The sequence below is a fragment of the Thunnus albacares genome, chromosome 3, assembly GCF_914725855.1.
Source record: "Thunnus albacares chromosome 3, fThuAlb1.1, whole genome shotgun sequence".
NCBI classification, from domain to species: domain Eukaryota; kingdom Metazoa; phylum Chordata; class Actinopteri; order Scombriformes; family Scombridae; genus Thunnus; species Thunnus albacares.
In genome coordinates this window covers 19,315,019-19,332,899 of record NC_058108.1, presented here as the reverse complement: position 1 = coordinate 19,332,899, position 17,881 = coordinate 19,315,019, and the positions used below count along the sequence as shown (strand labels likewise).

General features: G+C 39.4%; 1 protein-coding gene across 2 annotated transcripts; it reads right to left on the bottom strand.

Moving 5' to 3' along the window:
- Positions 1-2: 2 nt before the first annotated feature.
- Positions 3-17,387, bottom strand: wdr19 (WD repeat domain 19). 2 transcript variants are annotated; one of them, XM_044346837.1, is made up of 37 exons: positions 17,276-17,387; positions 17,039-17,147; positions 15,850-15,941; positions 15,628-15,693; positions 15,415-15,540; positions 15,159-15,277; positions 14,943-15,058; positions 14,493-14,573; positions 14,032-14,144; positions 13,747-13,920; positions 13,581-13,651; positions 13,320-13,492; positions 12,373-12,493; positions 12,165-12,271; positions 11,914-12,030; positions 11,399-11,554; positions 11,034-11,181; positions 10,610-10,823; positions 9,606-9,765; positions 9,355-9,465; positions 9,056-9,165; positions 8,494-8,551; positions 7,845-7,991; positions 7,581-7,663; positions 7,410-7,493; positions 7,179-7,325; positions 5,973-6,097; positions 5,707-5,816; positions 5,501-5,569; positions 5,343-5,420; positions 3,941-4,037; positions 3,721-3,845; positions 2,458-2,539; positions 2,196-2,346; positions 1,855-1,978; positions 1,662-1,738; positions 3-377 (listed from the first exon to the last, which is right to left on the bottom strand). In XM_044346837.1, the coding sequence occupies exons 2-37, from the start codon at positions 17,042-17,044 to the stop codon at positions 263-265; spliced, it is 4,053 nt and encodes a 1,350-aa protein (XP_044202772.1). In that variant the 5' UTR covers positions 17,045-17,147; positions 17,276-17,387; the 3' UTR covers positions 3-262. The 2 variants fall into 2 exon arrangements, with proteins under 2 accessions (XP_044202772.1, XP_044202773.1); XM_044346838.1 differs by having other exon boundaries at positions 15,159-15,274.
- Between the last annotated feature and the right edge of the window lie 494 nt (positions 17,388-17,881).

Genomic DNA, 17,881 nt, shown 5'->3' with positions numbered 1-17,881 from the left:
AACAAGTGACAAAGGAGTTTTATTAGATGCCAAAATATACAATTTCAGCCATATATACAAAGCATTTTATTTGAATGAATTGTCTTTTGGTTGTTGGCATATCAAAGGTCCTTTAAATCATTGTAGTTCTGTTACTCCACATAATACAAAACTAAAAGCTGCATATATTCCATCAAAAATGTAAAATATTTTATTTAAACAAATAGAAAATCTGTCATTAGACTGACATGAACCATTTACATACATGTGATTTTATTTTTCCTCATTGATCCAGTTCATCAGTCTGCAGGTATGTGGAGCAATCAGAGATCTTCTTCACCTGTTTGACGCTCAGAGTCTCAGAGCACATGGGACACACAGTCTCCGTCTCCAACAGCCTGCAACAAACAGTTCAGTGTACATTTGGGAATGAGAGAAGTGACTTTCTGGGTAACACGATTATTTTTGTTCTTGCTGAGAAACTTTCGTGTTTATATACTAAATATGAAGTTAGAGCCAGGAGGCGATTAGCTAGGACTGTTCCCTGCCTGGGCGCAGTAACTGCCTGGTAAGTATTGATCTTCTCATCTAATGCTCAGCAAGAAAGCGAAAATACTGGTAAGTGTATTTCATAGATTTCCAACTATTGCTTTAAATTGGAAAAGAAAAGAAAATATGCCATTAGCAGGAGCAAATTAGTGGCTGCTTCTGAGGAAAAAAACATCAAGTATGTCTTTGTTTATACTAACAGATTTTTTTTTTTTTAAATTGAAACAATGTCAAAAGTGTTTTGTGGGGAGAAAAACACTTTCTTTATTAAGTGCCTAAACCTCTATATTTTATAGTTTTAAACATAGTGTATTTATTATAATAGGGTGTGTGTGGAACCAAAAAACGCTGGCACATTAAGTGAAGGGTCCTGATATACAACAATAAGGGACGAAGTGGAGGCAAAAAGTTTTGTTTGCACAGTTTAACTCATGATGGAGCTGTTTCACCAAACAGTTGTAAGTAGCAACTTTAGCATGAACTGTTGCTTTATACATTAAACATGGATTTAAACCTGTGATTATACTGTTGACAAGAGTTATGTTACATGATTTTAAAGGACCAGTCTGTAGGATTTAGTGACACCTAGTGGTGAGGTTGCAGATTGTAATCAACTAAATACCCCTTCCCCTTCCCTTCCAAGATGTAGGAGAACCTACAGTGGGTGCAAAACTTGTAAAAAAACGCAAAAAGCCCTCTCTAGAGCCAGTGTTTGGTTTGGTGGGCTACTTGGAAGAGGACCCGCTGTCTATGTAGATATAAAGGGCTCATGCTAATGTAACGAAAACACAACGATTCTTACTGTCAGGTGATGATACACTAATGAAAACATAAATCTTACACACTGGTCCTTTAATGGACACATTACAAGGAATGAGTATATTCAGTAGCCATGATATAAGTGGTAGAAATAGACAGTATGCAGGTAGTCAAAAATCAAAAGTGTACTCAGTAAAAATTAAACGAGCACCTTTTGTCTTTTTGATGACAACAGGGTTTTCATACTTTGGTGTGGATGTTCAGAAACAGTCACACTGGTGTCTCTATGATTTTTAGAATAATATGAATTTGCTATTGATAGAAAACTGAAACTACAGCTGGTGTTTGCTTTTAGCTGCTTGTGTGCCACTTACAGAATGAACTGGGAGTAGAGAGCAGGAAATTCACAATGAGGACACACCGACCAGTCTTCTTTCAGCATATGACGACCCTGAGAAAATGAAAAGGGAGCAAAGACCGAGGACAAAATGAGGAAAATACAAAACGTAAGGCAAACTATTTTGTTTTTCATATCTACATTCAGTGAGTGTCATCTGGTGCGAGTACCGTGGCGATGCAGTAGGGCAGGTTGTTCTTGCAGGAGATGCACAGCAGTTCGTTCTGCGGTAGCTGGAAGCCACAGAAGGGACATGGAGTAGTTTCCTCCTCAAGCTCCGATGTATCTGGTCGTCTGTGATGCAGATAAATATGTAGTAAAGTAAAGACAAGGATTGTGAGGTAGAGGAGGGCAGAGAAGGAGATGAAAAAGAGGAAGATGGGGCCCATATTGTGATAGACGAGATGAGAAATACATATGTGTGAAAAGCGAGAAGTGACGTAATGAGATAGAGTTTGGAAAATGTTCAGGTGAGACAAAAAAAAAAGGTGCGGACATGCTCGTCGCTCACCGGACCATAGCCTCGATCTTCTTCCTGTACTTTGAGTCGATCTCGTTTCGGTACTCTGGTCTCATCAGCATGGCGGCGAAGCTGAAGGCCGAGTTCTTCAGCCCGGCCCGGTGACATTCGATGACTGCAGATGTCAGGATGGGCACAACATCTGCACACAAACACGTAATATTTTAAATCCAGTAACATTTGAGCGTTTTTCATGTGCATTTCAGATTAGATTAGTGTTGGAAAAAAAGGTAAATTCCCTTTGTTGACTCACGTGCAGGAAACTTGCTGATATTGTTGCTGACACGGATGAGCATGCGCGCTCCTTTCAGGTGGTCTCCTCTCTTCACGTGGATCTTCATCAAAATGTAATGTTGAGATAAAGAAGCTTCAGCATTTGACATTTAAACTCACATTTCTGTCATTCTCTTACAACAGATGTTGACAATTTTTGAAGATTTCCAGTCAGTATTTCAAGATTTTTTGTTTTTGTCATACACATAATTTAAATTGGTTTATGAAACACAAATTTTGTCATAATGATTTTTAAATCTAATAAGGTTGACAGTGTCTCAAAATTAAGAGAAAACAACTTTTATTATGAGATCTTCGTCTCATATTTATAAGAAAATTAATAGTTAAAGACAACTCAAGAATTCTACAAATGTCATAATTACAAAAAAAGGACAAGACTCTAACAAGTACAACCATCTGTGGAATTCAAAACAAATAAGGAGTAATTGCAGGATTTTGAAAAATAAAATAAATATTTGAGCCCCAGATGTGATTATTAGGTAAGAGGTACACTCAGATGTATTTGACGTTGTCCCAGCAGCATCACTGTGACTAATCACTTATTTTACACATCAAAGTATGTTTACAGGTCTTGGGTATTACCACTGTATATGTAAAAAAAAAAAAAAAGAGTGTCTAAAGTCTTTCGTGGAGCTGTGTGAAATCTGATAAACTGCCTAAAGTGATGTCACTTGTGTCATTGACTACAAGTTGAAGACTACAAGTTTGAAAATGAGAAAAATCTTAGAGTGTGCAGGTAGAAAGCAGTGAGGTTACTGCTCCTCATCTCTGTTTGAGGCTACAGGTTCAAGGCTACGTTAGCTGCTACTTACACAACCAAATCTCTGACTGAACTGTCTGCAGTCACAGTTGCATTGTGGGTAATGTAGGCACCAGATTTTGACAAGAAGGAAGAGTGCATGGGATAAAAAAAAAAAAAGATATGTTTGGTTCTGCTGCATTGATTTTGTTTTTTTTTTAGCTGTCCATCACGAGTCAGACAGGAGTTGAATGCTCTCTTTTAACATTACGGATTAATACAATTAGACAAGATGTTCTCAGATACACAAGGTTTCTAAAGGAAGACCTCATCATTGAGATGATTGATCAGAATTGTTTGTTTCTTTGATGAATGCAGTGATCTTTTGTTGGTAGGAGTTCAAAGATATAATTCCCTTATCAATGTGATTACAGTAAATAACCTGAGCTAAGACACAGCAGGTGTATCACAGCATGTGCTGACCTTGACCAGCAGGTAGGAGTGGAGGATCATCAGATTGGTGGCCATCTCAGCCGGGATCTTTATCTTCTGGGCCTGCAGTTCCGTGTACATGCTGAACAGCAAATCATGGGCATTACGGTAGTTACCTGAGAGAGTAACACACACAAAAGAAATTCAGAAGCAAGAAAACATATGACTGAGTTTGTATCACATGTATAAACAGCTTGGTTAATGTTCCTACCTGCGCACTGCTCTTCTCTGGCGATGATGATGGCGGTGCGAGCGGCCTCCCTGTACTGCTGCAGCGCCATGTACAGACGGAACAGGTACTTGGCATCCTGGGAGGAGGAGAGAGAGGTCAGCTAACCATCGACAGGTCAGACAAAAGCCACTCTCACTGTCACACAGGGCCAGATTTACATACATGAGTGTGCGTATCAATTAATGTCTGATTTAAGGCAACATTTACGACACATCAGGGACTCGGGCTGCCTGATAAATATAGGCTATTCCTTTCAAAAAATGAAGAGTTAAAAGCTGCAGTTCAGCATCTGAGATTAGCAAACTTAAAGGAAATCAAAAGTAGTGACGCAGGAGTAGACATGCTCTTAAAGTCGCATTTTAACTTTTAATTTTAAGAATTATTTAGATTAATTTTTAGAGAAGTTTGTAAAGAAACATTACACAAACCTCTACGGATATTAACAAGATACGATCCCCATCACAACCTTTCCTTATTATTGGCCTATCTGTGCAAATTTGCACCTTTGGGGGCTGAGAATTTTCCATGTAAACTGACACATAAAACATACTTTCTAAATCCAGCACATGCACAATCAACCACATTTTTCCTCTCATTTGCCTGACCATTCCTTAAATATGTATTTAGAGAGAGAGGTGTACTTCTAGGATGGTGTTTGGTCAATAACACACATCTTTAGGAAGAGAATACCTCAGAAACATGGTTCAAAATGAGTAAATCTGGTCTTCGATCTTTCTCTTTGGACTCTAGATAAATGCTAAGAAATATAACAGACTGTAAAAGAGCCAGCTTGAGGAAAATTAAGGTTTCATGCCCTACTGCTAAACAACAGCAGCACTCAACACATTCTGCATCAAGACCTCAAGGTAATATCTTGGAAATACTTGCAAGGATGTATTTAACCTATGTCACACAGACACACAAGTCTCCATACTGATGCTAATAGGCCACTTACCTTTCACACAGACAAACTGCCACAATACCAAACTGCTACTACAGTAGCTATTTTTCAGAAACACAAGATTTGTGGTTGTGCCAATCCCATATTGTCAACTCCCCACATGAATGTAAGAAGCTATACAATTTAAAAACAGAGCAAAGACAATCAAACAACTACAGCGTCTGTGTGTGTGCAGATAAATACATAAACCCACAAACGCGCTGGAAAAGGCTACTCACTGAGAGACACTACACAAGCACCAGACAAGGAGAAGGAGAGACAGCGAGAGGGAGAATGAGTCATGAATACATCAATAAATGAACGTATCAAACAAAGAGTTTAACATTGGAAACATCCCAACAGAGTCATGTAGCTGGGAGAGTCACAGCCATCGAGTCAAAGGTAAGAGAGACGACTACAGTGTTCCAGTGTATCAATTACCTTGGGCATACCGTCACTCTCCCCCATCAGGTAATCTATCAGCTGATTGGTCAGAGAGTTGTCCTTGGCCTGGCCTACCTGAAATACACACACACACACGAGCGCTCAACTGAGTGATCAATTCATTTTGTACAATCACCGGGGCACCGAGTTCTCACCGTCTCAATAGCCATTTCAACAGCCAGGTTGTCATCAGTGTTGGGACACTTCAGGAAGTGCTTCAGGGCCTGAAAGACAGCAAGAGAGAAAAAACAGACAACTTGGCCGGATGAGTAGATGAGATACTGCACACACACACACACACACACACACTTTAGTGTAAAATGAGTGATTGAGTAATGAATTAATGGCTGAGAGCTCTTACTCTGCTGTACTGCCCACACTTCTGGAAGAACCTGCCAGCCTGAAGGTGTTTCTTCTCCGCCTCAAAGTAGAGAGCAATGCTCTGATAGTCCTCCTGCGTCGCCTCAGAGCCTGACGAACACACAATTAATATTCAACTTATAGATTTGCCTCACTGGCTCCACGGAAACAGTTTTGAATCATTACCAAATAGCACAACAGGAGATAATGTCAGAATATTTCCGTCAAACTGTGAAAGGTTTAGATGCCCCATTCACACAGACTGACCAATGATGTCTGCGTACACTTCCATCTGTCCGTGCTGCTGTGCCAGCTGGAAGGCCTCGTCGTTGCACTGAGACAGCACCAGGAAGTGGATGGCTGAGCCGTGGTCGTTCAATCGCAGGAAGAACCTGCAAACACACACATATAAAAAAGGTCTTTAACATGAATGCAAAAAGCAGCCGAGAAAAAAGAATTAATAGTAACAATTTTCTGATTGATCTACTAGTTGAGCGCCAGAAAATGAAAGGATAAGTTAATATTTTCACCTCTTGCGTGAAACTACTACATCTCAGTAAGGAAACGCAGTGGGGGAAAACAAATAGTAAAAAGACTATCTTTGAAAGAATCAAGATTCAAGAAACTTTGTCTCTCTGACATGGCTCAGACAAAGACAGAAGTAGACAAATATAACAAAAACAAAGTAGAAGCAGTAAGAATATCTCTAAAAAGGGCACAAAAATGTTAAAAGAGGACGCAAATCACATTAAAACACAGAGTACACACAAATCCCTGTCGCTCAGACAGCGTAGCGCCCCCTAGATTCAACTTTATGTGAATATCTCAGGACGGCTGAAAGCTCAATTAAGCTTCACCTGAACTTCTGAATGACTCAATATTATTGTGCACTAACATCCAGTATGTGGAATTCAATCTGATGAAGTCAACATATGACAGTAGTGAGTTCTAAAAGTGATAATTATGGTGTAATATGTTGAAGAAATGGTAGACATTGGACATAATTGTTACTTTGTAATTTCCTGTGTTATTGTTTTCAGAACCTCCTTAACCAAACCATGTTGGACATGGCTGTACAACATAAAACAGAAACTATAAAGGCTATCATGCTGTTGCCAGTATATGTAAGGTGATATATGACGAATGTCAATACTGAATGGTTAAATAGAGTGCGTGAAACATCTCATCCCCTTTAATTAGACCAGATCTAGTGTGTATAAACACCTTATATGTAGACATAGAAATGAAATAAAAACAGAGATTAAAATAACTATGAACGAACCCTTATTGTTTCTAAAGAGCTTAACTTTAGGCTTCAATTTAGTGTCAAAGTTGGAAGTAGGATTTAGTTTAGGTTTAGGTTAAGAAAATGTAGCTAAGAGAGTTACGGTTTAGGATTTGTAGTTGTGTGTGTGTGTGTGTGTGTGTGTGTGTGTGTGTGTACACGTACACCTGTGCTCTCGTTTGTCCTACCTGGCAACCATCTTTGCTCCGTCGATGCTCTGCGTCTCCCTGACGATGCGGACAGCGTCCTCTGGGTTGTTGAGGTGGTCCAGCAGGACACGGATCACGTTGTCCCAGTCTTTAGCGCTCTCATAGGCCCGTGCTGCATCCTTATACCTGGTGCACATTAAATGCACACATCGAATCAGCTTCTTTATTAACACTTTGATTGTCTTCAGTAGAGACAGACGGAGAACTTACTTGCCGTCCGCCTCCTTGGCTTTGGCGTACTGCAGGTGGATCTTGGGAGAGGAGACGTGTGGGAGCAACTCTCCCACCTTCGCCCTGAGTGTGAAGTCAGAAAGGGGAATTACGTAAGGAGGAGATACACTTGCAGGCGTGAGTGTTGATGTGTGTTGATACTCGTCTCACCAGTTCTTGCACCGAATGTAGACTGATGCAGCCTTGTCATAGTACTGGCCTTTTTCATAGAGCTGAGCAGCTTCAGAGAATTGCTGTAAGAAAGACAAGAAAAACACAGAGGAAGATATGAACAAAAAGGCATAAAAGAGGCTTAATCTCAAACACTCACAAAGATTTAGTTGATGCTCAGATACTCGCAATGCTACTTATAAAACACACACAAACACCTTAATTTCTGACTGCAATCTATCATAAAATAAGGCTGCTTCCTACCTTCATGCTCTCCAGTATGGCTCCACATTCCTTCTTGAGGATTCTGCTTGGGTGCTGAGTAGCCTGGGCGGCTCCTCTCCTAATGTCGCCCATCCGAATGGACATCCTGGCTACACCTGCCTGACATGCCTCATCATGCTCCTGGAACTGCACAGCAATAGGAAAGTGAGAGCAATAGAAAGACAGAACTTTGAAATAAGCACAATTACGATAACTGGATTTTATTATTATCACCTTCATTAAGACTTGAAGAGATTTGCTTGTAATAAACCACAAATCGTCTTGTACTAGAAGATTGTAACTGCTGCCTCTCCACAGCATCTAACATTACACATGTGACTTGACATGATGTTATTTATTCAATAAAATAGTAGATGAAACAGATTTTCATCCAAAAAAAGAATTAAAATAATCCCACAGCGGCTGGGTATCCTAATGTTTATGAAAACTACAACATCAGCACAAATACATGATTTTTTTGGATGCTGGCAAGCAATCACCTACCTGGAATTATTAAATTATTTTATATGAAATAAAAATAACCTTAGGAACATACAACACTGTGGTGTGATAGGCATAGCAGAAAATTAAATCGTCCAGTGAAAAGGAATTCGCTGCTGAAAGATGAGTATAAATATATTGCACTTACTTTATTATCGTGGGTCATGCCTTTCTCATAGTGTGCCAGAGCGTTCACATAGTCTCCACTGCAAAGAGAGAAAAGTTCAGATACAGTGTAGATGGATCAGGTCTACTGTACACTCCCCAAGCACTTTATTAGGTACACCTGTGCAGTCTAATGCAATTCAATACAACAGCTCAGCCATAAATTCTACTTTTACGAAGTTTATACATTTTTGATTTTTGTTGACATCATCAGAAAGGTGATAATTCTACATTATGTTGGTAGTGGTGTACTGGAGTGCATTATATTGAAAAGTGTCAATATTTTGCTCCCCTAATGTATGTTAATGGGATGGACACCACCACTCACCACAACCTTAATAATAAACATAAAGTAGAATCATCACTTTTCTGACAATGCCAACAAAAACTGAAAATTTATTAGCTTCATAAAAGTAGATTTTACAGCAGAGCTGTTTTATTAGATTGCATTAGAGTGCACAGGTGTTCCTAATAAAGTGCTTGGTGACTGTATGTGTGTTTGTGTGTTTGTGTGTGTGTGTGTGTGTGTGTGTGTGTGTACTTACATAAACTCCAGATGGACAGCATATTCTTTGGATATAAAGGGAATCTGGTCTTCTGCTAACCTCTTGGCTAACATAAGAGCGCTGTCCCAGTGCAACAGATCTCTCCTCATCTACACAAATACACAAACACACAAAGTGAGTGCTAGAGGCACTGGTTTGAATTCAAGCTTGACGTTCAGAATTCCACTTAATGATAATATCATACGGAAAGAATTATATAACTTATTTTCCTTCTGATACCCAAGTAAGTCACACACACTGTTTACTCTCAGGTTTTGTGTGCTTTTTTTTTTTTTTACCTCCAGGGCAGCGATGGGGCAGCTTGAGGACAGATAGTGGTCCTGAGCCAGGTTGTATTCACCCAGAAACATGGCCAAATGGCCTGCTAGTAAATTCATGTCCTCTATACCCTGGAAAGAGAGACAGAGACAAAAAGACGAGAAGAGAGAGAGAGAGAGAGATACACACAGAGGAAGACTGTCATGTCCAAATCGTGTCTGTTATAAAAAGTGTGTGATGTCAAAAAAAACAGACATTGTGTGAATAGTACCTGGATGCCCTGTAGTGACAGGACCATGCCCACATTGCCACTCATGCGGTAGACTTGGATGGCCAGCTCGACCTCCATGTGGACCAGACAGGCTTTGCCTAACTCAGCCCAGTCTATGTCACTGCCTGCAAACTTACACAGATCACAGGCTTCATGGAACCTGGACAGGAAAACACACAAAAATACATATTTCTCCTCTCTACAAATAACAGGCAAATCACATTAAAATGTCTCCCATAACTGAAATGTTGTTTCATTCAGTCTAATCGAGAGTGCAAATTTAAAGGTGTTATGTGACAGGAACGGAACGTGAAACAAAACAAAACCCACGTTCTGTAAAGTGGTAAAACTAGTAAATTATTGAAATCCACAACAGTTCTGTTCTACTGCATCATGTTAAATATATCCAGTAATAAGAAACTAATTTATTACTACTGTTTGCATATTTTTCACATACTCTATGAACACATAAAACCCTCCAAATTATTTTGCACACACTGTTCTTTAATAACTGTGGTCTTCAAAAATAGTGGATATAGAAATAGGAGTGTTGTCTATAATTTTTTCCCCTATATTATATATATGATTTTTGCATTTTTATTAAAATCTTAAAGCAGATTTGGACAAATTAAAACTATTCAATAACTGTAACTGATTCAATAAATGACAGGAAAGCCTTTTTTTGGTGCTGTGTTTTGTCTTTTTTTCCCTTTACATTCTGTCTCTTGAGATATTGTGTTAATGCAAACTGTGAGTAAAATATTTTAAAAATGGAAAACTTCTATATTATTATCTTATTATTGCAAATCTATCACAATGTTTAACAGTTCAAAATGATATTACGGTACAAGTGTCCGTATTCAATATCAATGTACAGAAAAAAAAGATTCTCAATTTACTGCCTCCTGACACATCTATAAAACACATCAGGAAGTACGACATATCTCTTTTCCACCAGAAGCACACACACAGTGTCAGTGAGCAGTATCTGCAGCACGGCTGACCTCTTGAGCATGAGTGCCTGAGCCAACTGCTTGCTGAGCTCTGGCGGTGAATCCGGCGCTGTGCCGATCAAGGTCTTGAGGAAGGAGTGTGTGCTCAGAGCCACGTCGCTGGTCTTGCCGCTCGCCGTCTGACACGTCAGCTCCCCGTTGTGCAACAGCAAAGGCTTCTGGGAAAACAGGAGTGCAGTGCTCCCCACCAACACCACCCGTGGGCCTGAGTGGACAGAAAGAGTGAAAAGGAAATCAAGTTTAAAAGAACGATCCAGGTATCTCTTTCTTAAAGACTATTTTAAGAGCACTACAACCCTGATATCCACACACTGTACGTCAGATCTCTGTAATATCTCTTTAATTTATTGGAAATAAATATCAAGAAAGGTCGGGGTCAGTTATTACGTGTGTACGCATGTGTGCGTCTCCCTACCATATATGGTGGTTTTATGCAGGGCGTAAGTGTAGACCTTGTCATCGTCATAAGCTACAAACACTCCTCTGTCGGCGTGCCAGTTGTCCCACAGCACTCCGGTGATGGTGGGAGAGAAGTTGGGGAGCTCAAAGCACGAGTCTGTTGCCTGGACGGACACATGGGTACACACACACACACACATAATAATTACCTTTAGACTCTTCAGGGTAAAGTTGTTCATCCTTATCCGTGCCACAATATACTCATATTCGTTCATCACTGGGTGCTTAATTACTGGGTTTTATCAAAGTGCAAATTACCATAAAGCTTAGAGTACACTGCATTGCATTTTCAGCTTTACCAAGTAATCATTTATTACTCACACTTGCAGGGGAGAGCAAGAAGCCGCCGTTCTTGTCGTCAATGAAGACGAGCCGTGTGCCGTTCAGGTCAGGGAAAACTTTTCTCACACCCACTGAGTGGCTGTAGCTGCTCACAGTCTCCCAGTCCTCCACCAAGACACACACCACATTACCTAACTGAGAGAGAGAGAGAGAGCAAAAGAGGTGACTGTAAATTCATGGCCACGTTAGAAAAAACAGAAAGATGCAGAGTAAAACAAGAGATGAAAGGGAAAGATAACAATGACATTGTCAGATGAAGACTGAAGGGATTTAAAGGGGATGGAACAGTAGAAAACTCTTAAATCCACAAAACTGAAACATAAACACTCAATTTCACAAATTTCAGAGATTGCGTTTTCAATAAATGTTGTTTGGTGATGAAAGGAAGAAGAAACTGATATTAGAATCCTCATAATTCAAGATTGGCCCTTCCTGATCTTTTATGATGACACAATAATTTACAGTCCTGACTGAGGTCACGTGCTGAGCCTTACATCAGTGCCATAGTAGAGGAAGTCAGCGGTGAGTGCGTGGCACAGGATCCGTCCTTTTCTGTCATCGTCTGGAAACAACTTCATCTGCTTCTTCTCCTCCTGGTCTTGGCCTTCAATCTAGAAAACACAAACACACACAGATGTATTTCATTCTCTGCAAAAACAGTAAAAGGTGTAGTCATTTCATTTATTGCTAACTGGTCAGTGAAAAAAGAACAAAGCACTGACATCTACACATACAGAGGACTTACCATGTGCAACTGGACTTTTCCCTCAAACAGCGCTGCTGCATAGTCAGAGTTAAGGCACATGCTGGCTATCGTCCCCAAATACTCGATGTCCTTCAGTTTGTTAAAACCTGAGACACATGAAAACAGTTTAATAAAACCTACTGTATGTGCAGACATTTCCACACACATACACTACCTAACATGGTTTAATAGTTAACCAATCACACACCAGGGTTTTGGTCAACCAAAGCATAGAACCAGGCTCTGTTGTTCATTCCCACAGCCACATGGTACGGTCCCACTGCAATAAAAGTGGGCTCAACTTCCACTTGTATGGCCACAGGCTTCTCCTGAAAAACACACAGCATCAGAGAGGGATCAAAGAGCACACTGAATCCTGTCAGCAGAGTTTAAACCCCATAAACCTCTAACCTGAGCTCACTCATTTCTCCTCCAAACACTTTTCTCTCACATAACTATTTTTGGGTCATAGGAATATTGCTCGGACATGAGCTCCTTTAACTCTGGTTGTTTTATTATGTATTACCTTTGAGGTATGTTTGGTTTTGTTCATTTGTTGTCTGTTAGTAGGCAGGACAATCTCAAAAACGGCATAACAAGTGTCATTAAAATTTGGTGCAAAATTTATCTGTGGATTGAGAAATAAATGACTGAGCACCACTATATGACAGTTAGTAGACTTATCACTTTTTTCCTCATGACCCCTTAACTGTGAGACGTAGAGGCAACAATTTTTTTTTTTTTAAACTGGATTCTATGGTCCAATACGCATCTATACATAAAGCCTCAACCATTTCATGCAACAGTGATGTTCTGTTATTGACATTTGTTTGCTAAACACTCCTCAATCACCTCAACCTCCATCAAATTTGATCAAGTCTGTACCAAAATTGATACATAACATATCTGGATGACCCAGAGAAACGTTCTGGTTATATTTTATGTGTCATAACCACTCATGCACCATGACCATCCATTTTTTGATATTTCAAACTACAAAAATGCAAAACATTTTCTATTGTTAAAAATAGGTATAAAATATGGTGCAGCCTTGGCGGAGGTATGTACACTGAGTTATTTCTTATTGTACTGCTAGATTCATTCATTCCCTCTCTAAAATTATTTTTGTATGTGTGTGTGTGTGTGTCTTCTCACCCCATCCACCTGGTTTGACACAGTGACCTCCAGCAGGGAGGTGAGGTAAGCTAGCCGGGTACCAAAGCTGTCTCCCAGGATAGGCAGCTTGGTCAGAAAGACATGGAGCGTCCCTTTCTGTGTGGAAACCGCCAACAACTGTCCATCGTCCGTCCAGTTCAGCTGGTCCAGACCTGGAGGAGGAGAGTGGGAGGCAGATGAGGGAGGAGTGGGTGGTGCATTCAAGATGGGTCTTTCACAGTGTGCCTGGAAATTTCTCACCTTTAGTCTCATCATCCAGCCGAACTACATTGCTGATGTCTTTGAGCTCAGACAGCTCCTGGATCTTTATGCTGCAACAACAAAACACATGAGGCAAGTTTTTTCAGGTTACCAGATATAACAAAACAGAATGGCCGTAATGTCTCTTTTTAAGGGCGGTATGTACCAGTTGTCCCCACAGGAGGCAGCCTTGTTTAACACTGGTGAGATGGCCACACTGTTGAGGCTGTCTTTATGGTTCTGAGCCTGGTAGAGCTCCTGACCTATCTCCCTGATGTGGGTGGAAATAACCACAAAGTATCCGTGGGAAAAACCGATCAGTATATACCCATCCCCGTACCTGGAAGTGACAGGAAGAAGGGAGAACTCATTTTCATGCCGATATCTCACTGTAATGATTCAATGTCTCTGTTTTGTGGTGTTGATGTGTGTGTGTGAGCGTTTGCAGTACCAGCGGTAAGACACAATGTTTCCATAATGGCGCTGAAAGGTCAGTTCTATCCGGTTTTCAGGGTCGTTGACACTGAAGAGCATCAGAATTTTCTTTTCCACAGAAACACTCACCTGAAGGTAAATATACGTTGTGACGTAACTAGAACTTATTATACTATACTTATAGCTATGATGTTGAGCTACATTGTTTCATTACAGAACAGACACCATACATACATGCTGCATTAGTTTTACCCACAAACACTATCAAACTTTTAACTTAAGTATTTTTTTTTTCACAATTAAATCAATAAGCCATTGGTAAATGTTGTGGCCCAGAATGACAAATCTAAACGGGTGACACTTCATCTAAAGACACTAAATTGCAAACATGCTTTCAAAGCTTATTTGTTTTTAACAAGTATGTAGAATGAGAGTAATGAAACTTAATGAAAAATGTCAGAAAACACACAAACTTACAGTGCTCTCTCCTAGGGAGGACCTTTCATCCGTCTTCATCACCGAAAAACAAATTTCAGCAGGCTCACCACGCAGTGTTGTCTAGCAAAAGGTAAAAAAGGATGAACTGGATCCATTTTCATCTCTTTTTTTTATTCCATCTCTTTTAATTGCTGACTATGTGCCTGTTTGCTGTTTGTACATTTTTGAAAAACATCTCAGCTTGGATTTGTTTACCTTGTGCTGATAACCACTGTAGTATTACCTGCTGTATTTATAATTGGTTGTTTGTAATGTGAGTGACCCACAATTTGAAGCATATTTGGCTGATGCACCTTTTTTTTTAAGTCGACTTGGATAATAGCAACAGTTATACAATATATAGCTACGATCTGATGTAAAAACTATATAGTTTCATGGCAGATGTGACACTGACATCATTGTGTTTGTGTCTGTCACATGTGTAGTTACCTGTCTGACGGTGTCCCCCTCATGGTTGCTGATGCTCAGAGTGTTGTCATCACTTCCGAGTGCCAGTAGATTCTGACTACTCCAGCACCCACAGGTGATCTTCTTGGTGTGTTTACCTAGCATTTGTGGTGAGAGAGGGAGAGACAAACAGTATAACAAAATGAAGAATGTCGATGAACAAAACGACAAGTATCTGTATAGTTGTGTCTGTATTACCCAGTACAGGAATCTTGCGTGAGGTCTGCTGATTGTAGATCAACAGGTTTCCTTTGACGGTCCCAACTGCCAACAGAGGGCTTGTCTTTGACCACAGGATGAAGGACATCTGATCTCTGCTGAAACAAACAACAGCAGCAAACAAACCAAATGTATAAAAAATGTTTACTCATCATCAAACTGTTACTGTAGTCTAAAAAAATGTGATCAATGCTTACTTCTCCTTCTTTGAAAATGTGATACGTGCTTGTCGTACCTCATGCCACTGTCTATCTGAGATGTTTTATTCACGCTGGCATCCCAGAGGTAGATGGAGCTGGATTTTGCAGCTATCACTGCCAAAATGTCCCCATCCTTATCCCAGTCCATCCCCACGCAGCGTCTAAGAGAAAAGAAATAACAGTTCCTTATAACATCTTTTTTTAATTAGACAAAATTGGAGGTAAAAAAAAAAAGTTCTAACACTTACCCTGGGAGGTTGAGCTCAGTCCACTTGTTTCCATGTCGATCAAATATTTTCACTGAGTTGTCCTGTCTGTATGATTAGAAATATACATATATATATATATATATATATATATATATATATATATACATATATATATACATACATACATCAAATACTATGCTAATGTAAATCTTGTATAAAGTTGACTTAGTGCTACATTTCCAACCACAATAGTTTACTCACCCTGCAACAGCGATATAATTACCAAGAGATTTCTGCCACTTATACAGTAGGTTAGAACCCGCCCAGGCTTTGTCGGCGAGGATGAAAACGCTCTGTGAACACAAAAGGTTTCTGTCAAGGTGGTTTTACTGACAAAAAGGCTTTCAAGTTCACTGAATTTAAATTGTATTCATATTTTTCAACAAATGAATACATATGGCATACATTTTCACCAAACCAGTTTTCAACTATATCTTAAAAACATCATGTGCCCAAATGAACACTGAAAAATGTTTTCCTCACTGTAAAAATTGCTGTAAAATTAAAAAAGAACCAATCCTCTAATGTAAGCTTAAACTGGAGACTGGGCTTATCTGCTCTTATTCATACAAAGTTTTGAACACCCTATATTTCAGCATTTTTGATGAACCAGAACCAATGTTATTGTAAAAAAATAAAACATAGTAAAGTAAGAAATATGCACAAGTATTTACTGATAATGCTTCTTTACAATTGATCCTAGCACTACTACCTGTGAGGAGGGATTTTATATGTTAAAAAAATCTCAACTTTGGGCGGTTTTATTGGGTTTAAATCACAGACTTTGTTAAAGACAAAGCTCTTAAATGAGATTAAAACAAACAAAAAAAGTATTTTCTTAGAGGCATAACCATCGAAATGTCACACATTTACGTCTATGTATACAGCATTTGCAGACAGCAGAAGCAGCACCCTTTATGAAACAATATTTATCTGCAACAGGTGTCCAGTAAAATTAATCAAGATGTAGGCTAATTCTAACATTATACATTTGATTATTCACTTAGCCTAAACCTGAGTTTAGTAACTGAGTTAATCTGAGATTTGACCAAAATCGCTGAAATATTAGCTCTTTAAAACGTAAAACAGATGAGCTGCCACTAACATTATCTAATAGTGGATACAACTTTTACACAATGTGTTATGATTGTATGACTGTGCATATTCGTTCATTAGTTTACTTATTTGACACAGTAGTCGATGAGAACTGGTTTAAGTAAAATGTCAACATTAATTTTAGCTGTTAGCTTCGTCTCCAGGAGTTGTCTGATTGATTAACGCTACCGTTAGCAAGAGGCTACATACGGTAGCTAACGTTACTCCGTCTGATTAAATTCAACATCGAAATAAAAAGAACAGAAGCATTTTCGACTGCCTCGCAGGTACCGACCTTCATCTTGATGACGTTCAACCATTTAAACTTTGAATCGATCTTTTCTGTTCAAAACATCTTCGACATCGTCGTTATGCGTATCCCACAATGCTTCGCTCTGAAGCGTCTGCAGAGGATGTCATAGCAACAGCCATCAGCCAATAAGGAGGCTCCAAAGCAGAGCCGGGGTTATAAATGAGGGATATTTTATAAAGATTAATAGGTCTTAATTAAGACAAATTGTAAACCACCTACTGCACATGGAAGAAAGCAGGATGCCAGATAATGTGGCAAAAACTTCCAGTCCACCTTCACTGCATTTAGCACTTCTTGTCCAATAACAGTGAGGGCAGGACAGTCCTGAACTCTTCGCTCTCCAGACCTCTAGGCAGCAGCTCTAGGAATGGAGAAACAGCTAATATTTCTAAAATTGGTGAAGTTTATAAATTATGTATTGTATTGTAGACAGGAATATTTTCAGTGAGCAACCTTCTGCTGAACTTCCTGGGTTAGGGGTTCTTCAGCAGACTAAATATTTTCAACACTGACAATAAAAATATATTTCTAAAAAAGGGAAGATATTTGCCAGTGATACCTATCACAATTAAACTATGGATTCACAATTTTTCAAGTCTTTATTAAAACAATAGTCAGGTACCCAAATGAAGACTGAAACAGGTTTTTCTTGCTGTAATCGTTCCTCATGTTCATACTGACCATTTGAAGATCTCCTCATAATACACTTACAATGTAAGTGATGGGGCCAAAATCCACAAGGCTCCTTCTGTGTAAAAATGTGTGTGAAAGTTTATCTGAAGCTAATATGAAGCTCCTGCCCAAAATGAGTCAAATCAAGTTGAT